General features: G+C 57.9%; 2 protein-coding genes across 3 annotated transcripts in view; one reads left to right on the forward strand and one right to left on the reverse strand.

Moving 5' to 3' along the window:
• GLS (glutaminase) overlaps positions 1-9,922 on the forward strand; it is a 62,438-nt gene extending 52,516 nt beyond the window's left edge. The window contains exons 15-18 of the mRNA XM_080670277.1: positions 4,278-4,339; positions 5,360-5,436; positions 5,520-5,583; positions 9,157-9,922. Of these exons, the coding sequence (XP_080526403.1) occupies positions 4,278-4,339; positions 5,360-5,436; positions 5,520-5,583; positions 9,157-9,313 (360 nt within the window). The 3' untranslated portion in view covers positions 9,314-9,922. The remainder of the gene's footprint in view (positions 1-4,277; positions 4,340-5,359; positions 5,437-5,519; positions 5,584-9,156) is intronic.
• Positions 9,923-16,034: 6,112 nt separating this feature from the next.
• STAT1 (signal transducer and activator of transcription 1) overlaps positions 16,035-17,657 on the reverse strand; it is a 37,804-nt gene continuing 36,181 nt past the window's right edge. The window contains exon 24 of one of the 2 annotated variants that reach the window (XM_080667485.1): positions 16,035-17,103. In XM_080667485.1, the coding sequence (XP_080523611.1) occupies positions 17,089-17,103 (15 nt within the window). In that variant the 3' untranslated portion in view covers positions 16,035-17,088. The remainder of the gene's footprint in view (positions 17,104-17,657) is intronic. The other variant, XM_080667486.1, reaches the window with a different exon arrangement.

Here is a 17,657-nt window from a genome sequence, read left to right on the forward strand (position 1 = left end):
GGAGAGGGGGCTGCTGTTCCAGCGGCGCCGGGCTGTGCCCACCTCCCTGGGTGTCTTCTGGTTAGGGCTAAAGGCCCCGGGGCAGCCTCGCGTTTTCCCGGGGAGAATCCCAACCCCCACGTTAAGTTTTAGTGTGTGCGTGTGCGTGTGCGTGTGTGTGCGTGTGCGTGTGCGTGTGTGTGCGCGTGTGCGTGTGTGTGTGTGTGCGCGCGTGTGTGTGTGTGTGTAAGACAAGCTAGTGGTTTCCCCCCCGCCCCCCGGTTAGCCGCAGAGCCTTTTAAAGTGCAGTATGTTTTTCTGACATTCTCCTTTCACATTTACCTCTCAGCTGAAGCGTGCTTATGAATAAAGCATTAGTATGCTCTCAGTGACCTGGTTACATTCCCAAACCAGCCTCTCATGGGCTTTCCTCATAAGGAATGTACTCTTAGAACTTTGGAAATACTGAATAATTGGTGATACATACCATATGTAATAAAATCGCTAGGAACTGGCATGGTCTAAATTCAGAATCGGAAAAAAGGGGTAGGTGTGCACACAGCCACAGGCAGGTCGAGGACTTACTGCTGATCAGCGCTGTGAAGACTGGGAACGGGGTTTACGGTTAACATTCCCGCTGCGCCCGTCGGGATTCAGGGATGAGATGCACGTGTGGGCTGGTGCCCCACATCAGAAGCACACGTAGGAGCATGGGCTGGTGCCCCACATCAGAAGCACACTGGAGCAAGGGATGGCTTCTGGTGTGGGAGACTGGCCTCGGGCTCCCCGGGGAGGCGCTAAGAATAGCACTGCAGTGAGAGATGGGGGAGAGGCGATCATTTTGGGGAATAATTAGCACGTACTGGGGCCTGGGAGGAGGAGAAGGTTCCCTCAGGGTTGTATTGGGAAGAAGGGATCTACCTGAGGGCCCCGAGCACCACGTGGACAACGGGGATTGTGGGCGCTGGGTGAGGTGCGTGAGGAGGCCTGGCCGCCGGGGGACTCCCCGGGAAGGGAGAGCTCTGACCAGGAGCCCAGCTGCTCCCGGAAGGAGAGGAAGGGGCACAGACAAGGGCAGTCAGTGTGGGACCAGTTCCTGTCGGGGCTGAGAGAGGGGGTGGCAGGCTAAGGAGTGGGGGTGGCAGGCTAAGGAGTCCGGTCAGGAATGACTCGGGGATGTGCTGAGAATCAGTGACCGAGCAGTGCTTTGTAAGAAGTATGTGGAAGGTTCCGGAGGGTGGAAGGAGGACTAGACGCAGGGCCGCAGTGAGGAGAAGCGGATGAGCTGGGTAACGCTGTTGGAAGAAGTTCAGGGAGGTAGAATTAATCATGATGCTAACGGAACCCCCAGATGGTGCGAACCATTTGGATATTTGATGGGTTGGGAGAAAGTATTTAGTGAACCCTTTTTTTCATGGAGATGTCGTCGACAAATAACTAGGCGTAAGTGCACAATGTGTTGATAGGAGTTGGTCATTTAATGAGCGTCTAGAACGGGAGCCACCGGGCCAGGGGGAGAGCAAGGCCAGGTCCCGGCCCACGTGGAGCTTGTGTTGAGCGGGGAAGAGACAAGAAGCGGGGTAACTACCTCACAGGTGCCTGGAGCCCCGGGGAGGGGGGGGGGGAAGGTGGTGAAGGGGGCAGTGCTTTAGAGCTGCCTGCGAGTGAGACCGGGCAGGGGACGGGGAGCCCCTCGCCGCGTGGGGACAGCACCCAGCAGCAGGGGCAGCCCTGGATGCCCAGGACCAACAGGACAACTGCCTGGCCGGGCAGAGCCGCATGGGGCAGAGTGAGGAAGGAGTCAGGGTGACGCCTTCTCGTCGAGGTGTGAGGGGCCGCCATGGTGCATGCTTTAAGAAGGTGCTTGTAAGCCCGGCGGCGTGGCTCCGCGGTGGAGAGCATCGGCCTGTGAACCAGGGGTCACGGTTCCATTCCCGGGCAGGGCACGTGCCCGCGTTGTGGGCTCCATCCCTGGTGTGGTACGTGCAGGAGGCAGCCGATCCATGATTCTCCCATCACTGAGGTTTCTATCTCCCTCTCCCTCTCCCTTCCTCTCTGAAATCAATAAAAATATATTTTAAAAAATAAAATAAAAAGCTGTCAGTGGCAGCGGAATCGAACAGAGGAACACAGCCACGCGCCACCTCACCAGGGAAATGTGTCGTCGGGTGATCGCGTGTGCAAATGTCACAGCGCACGCCTGCGCACACCTAGCCCGCTGGCCGTCCGCTCCCGGGCTCTGGGACCCCCCGGGCCACAGCCCCTCTGACCCACACGTCGTGATGCGGGCGTGACGGTAGCCAGAGGCTGTCGCAGGCCCCCGGGGGGAGGGGCGCAGCCCGAGGGGGTGAGAAGTGGGCACTGACCACACTTTGGAGGTGGAGCCTGTCTGTCGATGACGCAGAGGTGGGCTGTGGGGGTCAGAGCCCCGGGACACCTCCAGGTCTGCGGGTGGGTTGTGTCCCTTAGAGAGAGCTCGTTCTGCCTCTGACGGAAGCAGACCCTCTCGCACAGCCGTCGGAGGGACCCCAGCCGCGCTCCTCACCGAGGGCGGGCTCCGTGCAGCCAGGGCAGCATCCTGGGCGAGTGGAGCCCTTCCACATGGGGCGCTGGGAGAGGAGCTGCGAGGTGGGGGTGGGGAGGCGGTGGAGACGGAGATACCTGTTAAACACCCTGGAGGCAGCGTCCAGCAGGTGGTCGGATATGGGTTTCCAGAGCCTGGTGGGGAGCCCTAGCCTGCGGAGAGCTGTGCTGTTTGTAAATAAAAAGATGAAATAAATGAATAAATATAATTTCATTGATTTCAGAGAGGAAGGGAGAGAGATAGTAACACCCATGATGAAAGAGAATCATGGATCGGCTGCCTCCTGCACGCCCCACACTGGGGATCGAGCCCGCAACCCGGGCCTGTGCCCTGACCGGGAATCAAGCCCTGACCTCCTGGTTCCTAGGTCAACGCCCAACCCCTGAGCCACACTGGCCAGGCCCAGTTACAATCTCGGAAGAGTCCCCGGGCTGTGGCTTTGTCTGTGGGTAGCTGGGTTACTTTCCACCGCTCCACTTCAACGGCTCTCTTCCACCGTGAAGTCCAGTATCAGTTGCTGAAGTTGCAAAGTATAAGATGAAAGTGGGAATTGACGAAGTATTTACAAATCATGTATGGTCAGTAATTTAGCTTTTCCAAAACGGCTTCGGGAAGGCTGCCGAAACCCAGTGCCTTTGGGGTAGGCCAGCCTTGCCCTTATTGTAAGGACAGACGGTGGGTCTTGTCAGTAGCAGGGACCTGCTGTTTGGGGAGGGTCCTCTCCACCTGGGAGAGTGTTGGGGGCCGAGCCGCTGGGCTTGCGTGGAAGACCGTCTTCCCGTGAAACAGCCTCGTCCGGGCTCCAGATACCTGGTGCTGAGCGCTGCCTCGGAAGGTCTGAGGAGCCGTGGTGATGGTGGTGGTGGTGATGGTGGTGGTGGTGGTGGTGGTGGTGGTGGTGGTGGTGATGGTGGTGGTGGTGGTGATGGTGGTGGTGGTGGTGATGGTGGTGGTGGTGGTGGTGGTGATGGTGATGGTGGTGGTGGTGGTGGTGATGGTGATGGTGATGGTGAGGACGGTGATGGTGGTGGTAGTGGTGGTGGTGATGGTGATGGTGATGGTGAGGACGGTGATGGTGAGGACGGTGGTGGTGGTGGTGGTGGTGGTGGTGGTGGTGGTGGTGGTGGTGATGGTGATGGTGGTGGTGGTGGTGGTGGTGATGGTGGTGGTGGTGGTGGTGGTGGTGGTGATGGTAATGGTGGTGGTGGTGGTGGTGGTGGTGGTGGTGGTGGTGATGGTGGTGGTGGTGGTGGTGGTGGTGGTGGTGACGGTGACGGTGACGGTGGTGGTGTTGGTGATGGTGAGGACAGTGACAGGCAGGGCCTCGACGCTGGTACGGCGTGACTTCGTTTCCAATAACGCTGAGGCGTGAATGCTGTGAGCGCAGTCAGCTCAGTCCTGGGCACACCAGTGAGAAGGCTCTGAACACGTCTCAGAGGCCCAACCACGTGTTCGCACGCGGGTGACAGGTTTCCATCCTTCTGGCCGGGTGGCCTCATTCCATTCCTCCCCTCCCGCGTCTTATCTTCAGTGTTGGATTTCCCCAGAACCCTCCAGGGAAACGGGAAGAAGGCCCACGTGCCTGCCTTAGCGTGGCCGTGCACGCCGTCGGGGTGACTGCGCCACCGGCTGGGGCGTCCCCCGCTCACGGGGACCCCCGGTGCCGGTGCCGTTGTGTCTTCCCCCGTGGAGCCTGACTGTTCCTGTCTTTCAGGTGAAGTCGGTGATAAACCTCTTGTTCGCGGCCTACACTGGAGACGTGTCTGCCCTTCGGAGGTATGTTCTGGGTGGATTAGCGAGAGGCTCACCCGTGTGCACGAAGCAGCTTCTGGGCAAATGGCCATCTCAGGGCTAAAACCTCACGAGCATTTCCCTGAGAACAAGGACCCAAACAAATATATATTGAATGTCCACTCCCAGGCGCGAGGCTTGCTGTGCAGTCTCGTCCCTTCCTGCCTCCAGCAAAGCCCAGGCCCCTTTTCCTAAGTGGTGGCTGTCCAAACGCCTTCTCCACCCCCAGGCACGCTCCACCCCCGTCTCTGGGGGGAGGGGGAGGGCAGCAGGGGACGCATGGCACTGTGTGCTTAATGTCAGGACTCTGTGTAGAGCTGCAACTCCAATGTGGTCAAGTCTGTGCTTAACTCCATCTTTCAAGTCCGTTGGTCCTGGTGTCCGTGGTGTGCTGTGCCCTTCAGAGCTGCTGAGACTGGATCTTCATTGCTCTCCCCGCAAAAAACAGTTACGTGGGCCGACAGAGGTGTTGGCTAACCAGCACTTCGCTGGTAATTCTATTGCAATATGTAAATGTATGCAATCAACACACTGTACCCCTTAAACTTACGTCAAGTTCCATGTCAGTTATATCGCAATGAACATGTGCTCTTCAAAGACATGGAAGAAAAATAGAGTCCGATTGGTTCTGGTACACTGTGGCCTGTGACCTGTTGAAGAATGGGCATCTGGGGGGACACTGAGTGAGGTGCTAGCTGCTTGCCCTCCGAAGCACACACTTCGTATGGTGGTGTCACTGTTCTCGAGCGGGAGGAACAGGGGAACGCCACATCCTGTGCGAGAGGGCGGACGCTTCCTCTTACCCAACAAGAGCAGAGCTGAGGAAGGGCGAGGTGGCCTGGGCCAAGGCGCTGGTCCCCGCTGGACCGGGCCTCGAGCTCCCGGGGCGGAGCCTGGCGGAGGGCCCCGGCCTCCCGGACCTTAGCCTGAACCCAGGGTGATGCTGTGAGTGTGAATTTAATATTTGGTAAACATAGATGAAGAGCTGTGCCTCCACATTTTCAGATTTGCCCTGTCGGCCATGGACATGGAGCAGCGAGACTACGACTCTCGGACGGCCCTCCACGTGGCTGCTGCGGAGGGTAAGGACGGGCCCTCGTCCACTTCTTTTTCAGACCTGATCTCGACTCAGCACTAAACCCTGCCTGCTTTGTGTTGGCTACAGGTCACGTTGAAGTCGTGAAATTTTTGCTGGAAGCCTGCAAAGTCAACCCTTTCCCCAAGGACAGGTGAGCCCAACGCTGCCTTCCAGCACAGCACACCGTGCAGGTCGGGGTTTGATCACGCAGGTCAAGGGCATGCTAGCTAAGGGGGGCACCCCTTCACCCACCATGTTTATGTGGGAGATGTTGTTGAACTGGGAGTGGTGCCTGCTGGGGGGCGGGTCCTCTCTGCCTATTCTGTTTCTTCCCCAAGATGGTCTCTTGTCCAGCATTTTCCACGTTCGTGTGGCTGTTGGCCAGCACACCGTACGGCGGAAACAATTCTTTGCACTTGGGGAGAGGAAGGAGGCATTGTGTCCTCAGGGGTTTCCAACTACATGAGGGGGGGGACTAGAGACTCGACAGGCGCGCACTTAGAACACGTGTGAACGTTGCTGTGCGTGGGGTTCCTGAAATCCCCCGGTTGGGTCGGAGTCCCTCTCGGAAGGCTTCGAGGAAGGGGGATTTCAATCTGTGCTCTGGGGAGACGAGGCTGGGAGGCCGGGAGAGAAGGGGCGCTGTCTTTAGCGGGAGAAACGGGCCTGGAACACATTTCGCTCCCGCCCCTCCCTCTCGGCCCAGGGGCACACTGCCACTCACCCTGCAGGAAACGTGTCCACAGAGGACGGCCCAGGAGGGGCAAGTGCAGGGCGTGTAGATGCCCGACTTCTACCCATGCGCCCACACATGTCAGAAGTGCACGTGTGCTTATGTGCCCACATGTCAGAAGTGCACGTGTGCTTATGTGCCCACACATGTCAGAAGTACACATGTGCTTATGTGCCCACGTCAGAAGTGCACGTGTGCTTATTTGCCCACACATGTCAGAAGTGCACGTGTGCTTATGTGCCCACATGTCAGAAGTGCACGTGTGCTTATTTGCCCACACATGTCAGAAGTGCACGTGTGCTTATGTGCCCACATGTCAGAAGTGCACGTGTGCTTATGTGCCCACACGTCAGAAGTGCACGTGTGCTTTAGGGACTTAGCTGCCCCTGTGTTGGGCGCCCGGATGTTTACAAGGGTTACGTCCTGTTGGATTGATCCCTTTATCATCATGTAGTGTCTGTCTTTGTCCTTCTCACAGCCTTTTAGCCTTGGTTGTTGTTTTTTTTTAAATATATGTTATTGTTTTTTTGCAGAGAGGAAGGGAGAGGGAGAGAGAGTTAGAAACATCGATGAGAGGGAAACATCCATCAGCTGCCTCCTGCATACCTCCTACTGGGGATGTGCCCGCAACCAAGGTACATGACCTTTACCGGAATCGAACCTGGAACCCTTGAGTCCGCAGGCCGATGCTCTATCCACTGAGCCACACCGGTCAGGGCTAGCCTTGGTTTTTAAAGTGTAGTTTGTCTGGTATGAGTATTTCTACCCCAGCTCTTTTTCCCCCTTTGCATGAAATGTTCTTTCCATCCCTTTACTTTCAATCTGTATTTTTCATTCTGAGGTGGATCCCTTGTAGACAGCATGCATAGGAGTCTTGTTATCCATTTTGCTACCCTATGTCTTCTGATCCACGGTCAGGGAGAAGGAGAATAAAGGTCTAGAACAGTGGTTCTCAACCTTCCTAATGCCGCGACCCTTTAACACAGTTCCTCATGTTTGGTGACCCCCAACCATAGAATTATTTTCGTTGCTACTTCATAACTGTAATTTTGCTACTGTTAATGAATCATAATGTAAATATCTGTGTTTTCCAATGGACTTAGGCGACCCCTGTGAAAGGGTCGTTCGACCCCCAAAGGGGTCGCGACCCCCAAGTTGAGAACCGCTGGCTTAGAAGAATGGAGGAAGGAGAGAAGTACTTGGAGGGATGTGATGCTGAGTTTGGATTGGATACTTGAGGGCTGTATTAAGTTTGGAGTGTGTTGATTATTCTCTAGTCATTAAGGTTTTACTTTTTTTAAATGAGAGCTTTGGCTTTTATGAGCCCAGCTTGCAAGAAACGCAGGAAAGTTATGGTGTCAGGGTCTGAAAACTGAGCAACTTGGTGAGTGTGGTCACACGTTGGTCCTCCAAGGCCATAACCTTTATTAGCAGCACCCCCAAACCTCCCTTTTGTCCCCAGATGTAATGCCCACGCCGGCTCTTTCCTTAGCGAGAAACTGAACAGCACTCCCTCACCCCGATGGATAATCCCAACCCCGACAGCACTCCCCACGTGTGCAGACGGTGCTGCGCTTGCACATTTAGGGACTGGGATTGTTGTGGTTTTTGTCCTAACTGGCCGGTAGGAACGTGAAGTGCAGTACCCCGCTGAGGGCAAAGTTAGCTACGCAAGTACCTTGGTAACTGGGTGTTCAACTATCGAGATTGTACGTTAAACCAAGCAGTTCTTTCTTCTGTTTAATAGTCAGCGGCACCTCGACTTGAAGAATAGGCTTGAGCAAGTTTAGTGTGTTCTGTAAAGTTGACATTTTGCATTATTTCACGGAAAAAGTTGTAAAAAAGGCAACTTGCAGTTAACTTTCAATCCGCCCCAGAAAGACAGGTAATTATATGCTGCCGAGGACTGAGAACTGTCCTCACCCCCATTTAAGGCCACTGACTCCCTAATACATGAAGGCCAGTAAAGAAGTAAGAGCAACTGAATTCAGCTGGGACTTTTGAGGGAAAAATACACATAAAATGTTACTTACCTGACTTTAAAAATTAGGAACAGGTTACCAAACTTTATCCAGAAATATTTTTCAAGTGAAACTGAATATACAAAACCTTTGGGTCCGTATCGTGGCCTCCTTCAGAAGGTCAAAGGTTAAGGACCGCGATGGGGGAAGGAGAAGGAAAGCCAGAAGGTGGTACGTGGCAGGAGCCCGAGAGCCGGTGCCAAGGGCCAGCGACATCAGCAAGGAGGCAGGGTAGCTTCACGGTGGTGAGGCGTCAGGGATCCACTGTCACCCTCTGCCCTTCCTGGGGTTGTGTGTCACCGGCTGTCTCATTTCTTAAGAGGCTAGTGACCTGGTTCACCGCTGCTGGCCACTCTTCACGTCTTCTCATCGCCAGTCTTCCCCTGTCACCCTGAGAGCACGACCCCAGGAACACGGGGGGAGGGCAGGGGTCTCCCTCCTGCCTGTGCGCTGGCCCTGGTCCCCCCTTTACCAGAGGAGGTGAACACGTCCAGTCCTTGGGGTCGATCTTGCTCCTATGATGTGCGCTTGCGCCCTAATGAGGTCACGGTCATATCCAGGCCCTTGAGGTTCACTGCGATTCTGAATTCATAGGAACCATTTTTTCTAGCAAAGGCTAGGGGATGGGTGCTACAAACCTGCATTTTCTTTGGGCTTTTTATTGAGAGAGAGATCCCGGGAGCTTTTCATGGAGTCCCAGCTCAGGGGCCCAGGGAGTCTCCTGTGTCCGTCAGCCAGGACTTCCCCTCCGGAGCGCTTGGGTACGTTCTCGGAGAACATCCTGTCCTCCTCCTCCCCAAGGCTGCCTCCCAGGCCACTTGTGAACCATAAGTCCCTCCCGTTTATTCCTCCCGCTGATGGTTGCTGGTCACATGGCTAAGCTGGCACGGCCCTTCCCTGCTCCCGAGCCCGGAGGTGCCGGACCGCGCCGTCCGAGGCGCCTCATCCCCGTCCCGTGTGCTGCCCGCAGGTGGAACAACACGCCCATGGACGAGGCGCTGCACTTCGGCCACCACGACGTGTTCAAGATCCTCCAGGAGTACCAGGGCCAGTACACGCCGCAGGGCGACGCCGACGACGGGAAGGAGAACCAGACCGTGCACAAGAACCTCGACGGCCTCCTGTAACCGCTGGAGCCCAGCGCAGCCACTGACCTGTCACCGCGGCCGTGATCCCGGAGCGCGCGTCTCTCTGCCTGGGGGGCGTCTCCCACAGCGCGGGGCAGCTCAGTGCGACTGGCAGTCTCTCCGTTGTTCGCCCAGGACAAACCCCATCTCTTTGGGGACAAACAGAAATAAAACCGCCTCCCTCCACAATGTGAGCACTGTGGCCTGGGCCCTGTAGAACCCGATGCAGAAGCATAGTCCCAGGGCGGGCTTAGCTGGGAGGGCCTTGTGATTCTTGTGTGTGTTTTGTGGACTTCCAGTTTTGCGCATCCATAGAAATTAAGCTGTTATGTATACGGCCTGTCCGCACAGGCGAGGCTGCCTGTAGAAGCAACATAGTGTGATTTGCAGGACTTCCTATGTAGACTTAGTCCGAGCGTTCGAACAACTGCGTGCGCTTAGGGTTGTGTGTTTAAGATTTCTCCCATCCCCCTCGCTTCAGGATGTGACTTTAAAAATTGTAATCGTTAACAACTGTTAGTAGGATAGACCAATTCTGATCAGACTTTATCAGGGAATCTGTTCAAGATACGTTTGGTGACCAAAAAATGTGTCAATGTAGCTCTACTACTTTTGGAGGTTTTTCCTTTTTCTACGTCCCCTTGGCCCAGCCTCTTCCCAGACACAGCCACATGCCCTCAAGCCCTTCAGCTGGGAAAGGGGGGTGGCACGCCCCTCCCCGTGTTTCCACGCCAGTCAGAAGACTCCTCCCAGTCTGGCCTCTGAGCTGTGAGGAGGCTGTCTGTCTACAGATGAACCACACAGCTGGGTACGAATTGGCCCAATGTATCGGCCCGCAGAGGGGATGTGCTGCTGCGGCTCTTTAAGAAGCAGTTCAGCGTCCAGGGTCAATTCAGAAGCGCCCGAGTCCCGAGCGGACCCGCTGCGAGGTCTGCACCGAGGCGTCCGTTCTGTGGGCCCACTAGGTCCCTCGGCTCCCTCGCGGACCACTGGGTGGACTGCAGCGTTCAGAACAAGGCCAGTTCATGGTAAATGGAGCCCCAGCATTTTTGGGGAAGGAATTGCACATACACTTTATCATACCTCAGAGGTGAAGGGGTATGTTAGTGAGAATATCTGATAGTGAGCGCACACGCGCACACACACCCTGACTTCTCCGAAGCTGTTCAGTGAAATGAGCAGAAACCTCCCCCACAGAAATGCTGGTCGTTACATTAGACAGCAAATCCTTCCCCCCTTTCTACGGGCAACACGCTGCTTCCGAGCTTTCTGCTGCCTACCGGCCCGCTGACCCCGCTAGCGGCCTCCACGTGTTTCGGTTTTTGCTTCCACCTAAGTCGGCGGCTCGGCCCCGCCCGGTCCCTGACAGTGTGTCCGTGAGGATGTGTGGCCGTGGCCGTGGCTGGGGAGGACTGAGCCGTCAGGCACCAGGCCGGCCGGTGCCCCTGCCCGGAGCCAGGTGACTGGGGAGCAGCGTTGCCCCGGGCAGACCCCCGACCCGACACCAGGGGAGTCCCCGCTTCAGGGCAGCGCTGTGTGCTGAGAGCAGGCACTCCGAGGACTCACGTGGCGGAAGGGTGACGGATGACTTGGACGCTTTGCTTTAATGAAAAGGGGTTCTTGCTCTCATTTCTGAACGAAGTCCTCACCTTCCCTCCGATCAGGCCTCTTCTGTAAAGGCTCTGTGGTTTAGCTCCACGTGCCCTGTCTGCCCACGAGGTTATGTGCGCTGCACCCTGGCTTCCGCTGAGGCCGCTGGCTGCAGGCTGACAGCCATGAGCACCTTTGGTTTAAATGCTGTGGGCGGGCTGCTAATGGACGCCACCTGTATACTCACTCCGAAGATGTAGTTTGGGTGAGGGTCCTCTGGCCCGGAGAGCGCTCTGGTGACGTTTCCTCCAGCTTTGTCCTCGCTGCTGTTCGCTGCCCTCTCATCGCGGGCGTAACGTGCTGCCCCCCCACCGCCCCCCGCCCCCCAACTGGGGAGCTGGGCGAGCAGCCGGCCATGGGGGGCTGCTGTCTGGCCGGGCCTGGGTGACCCCGTGTTGGGCTTCGACTCCTCCCGGGGATTGTTCAGCTGTGAATGTGTTTGCCGCCAGAACCTCCCGGTGGACCGAGTCGGAGCACGGTTATGTTGGGCGTGTTCTGAAGCCGGGAAGTATTTATTTTAAGTGAAATCGGGTAGTGCTGCTTTCCACCGCGTAATAAATACATGTATCCAAAAAACCATGACAGTGAAGTTTTTAAAGAAACAGCCACGGGTTCTCTGCCAGCCCTGGGGTGGGCATGCCCCGGGCACGATCCATTCCTGATGCCCGCGGAGAGCCGGGCGCCGGGCACGCTGTCGGTGCGGGCACCGTGACGGTGCAGGTGAGCACCTGTGTGGCCTCGCTCTCTGACAGCGAGGGGTGGGGGGCCGGGGGGTCTTCCTGCTCTCACCTGCTGACCCCACAGTGACGCCGACCGCACGGCAGGCAAGTAGCTCAGGCGTGTGTCAGGCGGCACTCAGGCCAAAGGTGTGTGTGTGTGGGGGGGGGGGGGAGTGTGTGTGTGTGTGGGGGGGGAGTGGGGGCCTGGGGGTGTGTGTGTGTGGGGTGTGTGTGTGTGTGGGGGGAGTGGGGGCCTGGGTGTGTGTGTGTGGGGGGGGGGAGTCTGTGTGTGTGTGTGGGGGGAGTGGGGGCCTGGGGGTGTGTGGGGGGGGTGGGGGGGGGAGTGGGGGCCTGGGGGTGTGTGTGTGGGGGGGAGTGGGGGCCTGGGTGTGTGTGTGTGGGGGGGGAGTGGGGGCCTGGGTGTGTGTGTGTGTGGGTGTGTGTGTGTGTGTTGGGGGGGAGTGGGGGCCTGGGTGTGTGTGTGAGGGGGGGGCTGTGTGTGTGTTGCGGGGGGAGTGGGGGCCTGGGGGTGTGTGTGTGTGTTGGGGGGGGAGTGGGGGCCTGGGTGTGTGTGTGGGGGGGGGGCTGTGTGTGTGTTGCGGGGGGAGTGGGGGCCTGGGGGTGTGTGTGTGGGGGGGGGAGTGGGGGCCTGGGGGGGTACAGTTACAGATGGAAAGGACGGGGCTGAGGAGGCGATGGGAAGGCACGTGTGCTTTCCGATGGGAAGGGGAGAGAAGTCAGCCAGCTATGAAAAGGGGCAGAGACGGGGTGTGGTTTCTGTTCCGGAGCCTGAGCCCAGGCCGCTGTGTGCCCAGGCTCGCCCCTGCCCCCCCCCCCCCCCGCCCCCCCGGAGTCAGGGAGGGCCGCTAGGAAGTGAGTCCAACAAGCAGTCCTGACAGCAGGAGCGGCTCCAGGCCTTCCCTCTCGGACAAGAAACGGGAAGGCTGAGTGCAGACACCACGCCCGGGCGCACGGGGCCGCAGCGGCGCTAACCCAGGCGCAGGGGTCCTCACACTTTTTAAACGGGGCCAGTTCCCTGTCCCTCAGACCGTGGGAGGGCCGGACTATAGTTTAAAAAAAAACTATGAACAAGTTCCTATGCGCACTGCGGGCCCGGGACGCGTCGGCTGCTGAGCAGGACAGGCAGCGGCCCCCGGCGGGCCGGATCCATGTCCTCGGCGGGCCGCATGTGGCCCGCGGGCCGTCATCTGAGGACGCCTGTTAGAGTGACACAGTGTGCGGTGCTCTCTGTGCAGGCGCCTCCGCACCTTCACTCGCTCCGGGCACCGATCGGACGGAGTGAGTGTGTCCAGCCTGCCTGCCCGTGGCTCAGCCCCCCGGTCACATGAACGTAAGGGAGGCGCCCGGCCTGGAGCAGTGGCAGTGAAGAGCGGCTCGCACGCCACCTCGTTGAAGGAGGTTCTGAACCAAAGCTACCTCCGTGCCCTACACCCGCCGGGGCCCTTTCTTCGGAACTGTGCGCTTTTCTGGAACTTGGACCGTTCTGGTGCTTGGGGCCACGTCTGCTTCACAGACTGTCCCGTGTTTTACGGAGAGATGACCGCCGGAGCGATGACCAGGGCCTCAGGGCCCCCCCACCCACAGCGGCCTCTCCGGCCGTTTCCTGGCGCCTCCACGCCCCGAAGGGCCGGCTCAGGGCGGCCTCAGGTCCAGGTGATGAGCCACCAACGGAGAAGAACCAGAAGCAGCCATTCGAGTGAGTGCCCTTCCCGTGGGGCCGGCTCCCCGTTCTGACACAGGCTCCAGGTTTCCAAAAACCGTTTCCGGTTTCCTCCCGTCCCCTGGGGGCCGAGGGCGAAGCACACCCTGTTCTCAGGATGCTCACGTCCCTTCAGCTTCCAGCCCTGAGCAGACGCAGCGCGCTGACAGCCAGGCAGACGGCAAGACGCCCACCGCCGTCTCGGAAGCCCTCTCCCGGTGAGGACGCGGCCTCCACGTGCCCCTGGGCGCGCACGGACACCGGACACCGCGCCGGACTCCTGCTCACACGCCCGAGCCCCCCACCCGTGACTCACACACGGCCGAGCCCCCCACCCGTGACTCACACACACCTGAGCCACCCCCACCCGTGACTCACACACGCCCGAGCCCCCCCACCCGTGACTCCCACACACCTGAGCCACCCCCACCCGTGACTCACACACGCCCGAGCCCCCCCACCCGTGACTCACACACACCTGAGCCACCCCCACCCGTGACTCTCACACACACCTGAGCCACCCCCACCCGTGACTCTCACACACACCTGAGCCACCCCCACCCGTGACTCACACACACCCGAGCCACCCCCACCCGTGACTTTCACACACGCCTGAGCCACCCCACCTGTGACTCTCACACACAGTGACCACGGCGAGCACACGGGGACCACGGCGAGCACACGGGGACCACGGCGAGCACACGGGGACCACGCCCCGCAGGGATGGGGGAGGCCACTGGTCCTGGTGCCTCGTCTGCCTTCGGGGCGCCGCTGCTCCCGCCACCCTCCCACCGTGGGGTCCCGCCAGGTGCCGTCTGCCTGTGCCTATGCCTGTCCCCATCCTCCTCCCCAGCACAGCCTCTAGCCAAGGTCACGGCTTCCCGGCGTAGGGCACCTCTGGGGAAAGGGCACCGTTCTGCATGGGTGCGGTGACAGCTCACGGGTCATGGAGGGGAGGGACTCAGATGGAGACGAGACCAAGTCCCACTTCACGGGCCTTTCAACACGAGGCTGTATCAGCAGCACCGACGTCCCTCTAGGACGGGGCCACGTTATTTGTGCGAAGGGGCAGCCGTGGTCGCCAGGCCACAGGCCTCTCTGCTCCGCCGGGCGCCAGCACGGCCTTCCCCACGGTCCGCTGACCGCTGCCGCGGACGCCTCGCCTGCACAGGACGGAGGGCGAGCGGGTGAGGGAGCGAACACGGAGGAAGAGACGTCGTTCACCCCGATTTGAAGCAGCGGTGGGACCCTTCTTCCTGCCAGGGCCACTGGGTATTTGTAACATCGTTCTCGGGCCCAACAAAAGCATCAACTTAAAAAGTAGCCTGCTGCCCTGGCTGGTGTTGCTCAGTGGATAGAGTGTCGGCCTGCGGGCTGACGGGTTCCATTCCGGTCAAGGGCACATGCCCGGGTTGTGGGTTTGATCCCCAGTAGGGGGCCTGCAGGAGACAGCCGGTCAATGATTCTCTCATCATTGATGTTTCTCTCTCTCCCTCTCCCTTCCTCTCTGAGTTAAATAAAAATATATTTTAAAAAATTAGCCTGCTCTATTTGGTCAAATATGTAATTAGCTCACCCCTCATGCCTTGGCAGGGCCGGACCAAAGGGCCTAATACAGCCCCCGGGGCAGACGTTCCCCACCCGTTTTAAAGGACTGATCATTGCCCTGGCTGGCTTGGCTCAGTGGATAGAGCGTCAGCCTGGGGACTGAAGGGTCCCAGGTTCAATTCCAGCCAAGGGCACATGCCTGGGTTGTGGGCTCGATCCCCAGTGAGGGGTGTGCGGGAGGCGGCTGATCAATGATTCTCACCATTGATGTTTCTATCTTTCTCTCCTTCTCCCTTCCTCTCTAAAATCAATAAAAAAATGTTAAAAAAAAACAAAGGACTGATCATTGTTCTATGAAAAACAGCAGCAAGAACAAAAAAAAGTAAAATAAACTTACCCAGATCTCTGACCCCATCCCCCAAAAAAGGAAATATTTTTAAGTTTAATCATAAGTTAAAAAAAAAGAGAAAACACCCAATCTACAGTAATGCCAGTAACTGTTAAATCTTCACCCCGAACGCTATTAATGGGACCAGCACTGGCATTTTAGTGCTTCCTGCAAAGCGAACAGCCTCTTGGCGAGTGCAGTGCGGTGAGCCACCCAGACGGCTCACAGGGAGGACACAGCCAGAGGTGAACAGCAGCAGCGAGAAACAGGGTTTGTTCAAGTCTTTGTTCCTTTGTCATTTCCATTTGCGAATTCCACCCGCACCCAGCGCCGGCTGCCGCCCCTCAGGTGTGAAGGGGGAGGCGGCCTTGGCTGCGGCTCCGTACAAAGGACCAGGTGCACGTGGCATTCGGTGCAACAGGGAGGCGTCGGCTTCAATTCAGAACAGGCTTGGTCAAGCAAGCCTCACCCCCACCGACAGCTCGGCCCTGTCAGGGACACAGTGACCCGGTGAGGCGGGAGCACAGGCACAGCTACCAGGACAGCAGGCTGTGACGCATCTGAAGAACCGTGTCAAACCCGACGCCCCAACAGGATTTCTGTGTCAGAACTGAGGAAGGAAGAGGGCGCGTAACGTAACGTCACAAAATGCCACCCAGTCAAAACGGGGCTGGGGAAGCATGACAGACGATGGGACCACTGCCAAGGCCTTTGCCAGAGAAACACTTTATCAGCGAAAAGAAGCCGTTCTCGGTCGGTTACACAGACGAGCTTTCACCTGATTTGATTCTCGGAGTATCTCCGGTTAATGGTTGGCCAGCTGCTGCTCTTTGTCAATTTGAAAATGTTATGACTAGGAAACTAAATACCAGCGAGTAACAATAAAGACAAGTTAACCCATTTAAGAAACAGGAATTGCGTTTCTGAGTTCGTCTAAAAATCTACACCTACGATTACTCTCAGCCTTGGAAAGAATATCAGGATCTGGCTTGAGCGCTGCTGGGAACAGCTGTTCCCCGGAGAGAGCGTGAAGGCGCTCGAACTACCCAGCAGGTGAAGGAGGCGGTGTCTTCAGCTGTGGACATTCACGTTGAAACAGAAAACAGAACTCCCGGATGTGGACTTGTGCTCCCTCGACTGGTGTTAGCCAGAATCATAACCGTGACAGAAAAGCGAGTCCCCGAGAGAGAGCATTTGTCTTCCGCTGCAAGTGGCTGGTGTGGGCGTTCCAGTAAAATACAGAAACAGCTTTCTCCCTGCCCAGGGTCAGGATGGCCACCTCTGCTAGGAGGTGATGTGATTCCAGAGAAACTTAGCTTTGAGCCGCTTCACAGGGAAGCCAGGGAAAACTCCCAGCCGTACTGAAGGCAGAGAAAACAAACACCAACTCTCCCGCAGAGAAACCTGCCAGAACCCCCAAGTGAGCGGGGTCTGTCCGCCACCCTGCGGGCTGGCCCTGCCTTGGTGAGCAGGTGCTGGGTGCTGCTGGCGTCTCCTCTTCCACGCTCACCCTGGGAGTCCTCACTGCCTTCACCTGTACCCCTGCTGAGCTTTTACCTTTAACTGGATGCACGCAGCCCTGCCGGGAACAGGTGCTTCTGAGTTAGGGAGTCCGCTTGCTGTCAACAGGCTGCAGCACACTCTGGGCCTGTCTTCCCTTCCCCTAGAAGCAGGATGCCAAGCACAGAACAGCAGGAGGGAGCAGCGGTGGGGAGGACAGGTGTCGGCAGGAGACGAGCAAGCGCGTGCTCTATACCGCGTTCATCTGTGGAGAGAGGAAACGTAGGTGCGTTAGTGACGGCTCTGGTTGGGGCAGGCTCAGGGCTTGCACACTGCTTGTCTGTTAACGAAGCAGGAAGACAATTCCAACAGCACACAACGGGGAATAGAGGCTCCCTCCCCGGGACTCACGGAGGTCTTTCCCACCCTCTAAGGCTTAGTGGTCGGCAAACTCCTTAGTCAACAGAGCCAAATAGCAACAGGACAACGATGGAAATGTCTTTGGAGAGCCACATGTTTTAAACTTAAACTTCTAACACCACTTCTTCAAAATAGACCCGCCCAGGCCGTGGTATTTTGTGGAAGAGCCACACTCAAGGGGCCAAAGAGCCGCATGTGACTCACGAGCGGCAGTTTGCCGGCCGCGGCCCTAAGCTGGTGGATTAGTGCTCTGCAGCCTGCTGGCTTAGTCCTGGCCACCCCTCTGGGCTGCACAAAGGTTTCCCCTGTTACGCAGCCAGCAGATGTGCCCCTGCAGAACCAGGGAGGGGTGTGCCTACAGGCGGCTCGGCAGGGATAGGACAGACGTCCCTCAGGTGC

The sequence above is a fragment of the Plecotus auritus genome, assembly GCF_963455305.1.
Source record: "Plecotus auritus genome assembly, chromosome: 5".
Lineage (NCBI taxonomy): Eukaryota > Metazoa > Chordata > Mammalia > Chiroptera > Vespertilionidae > Plecotus > Plecotus auritus.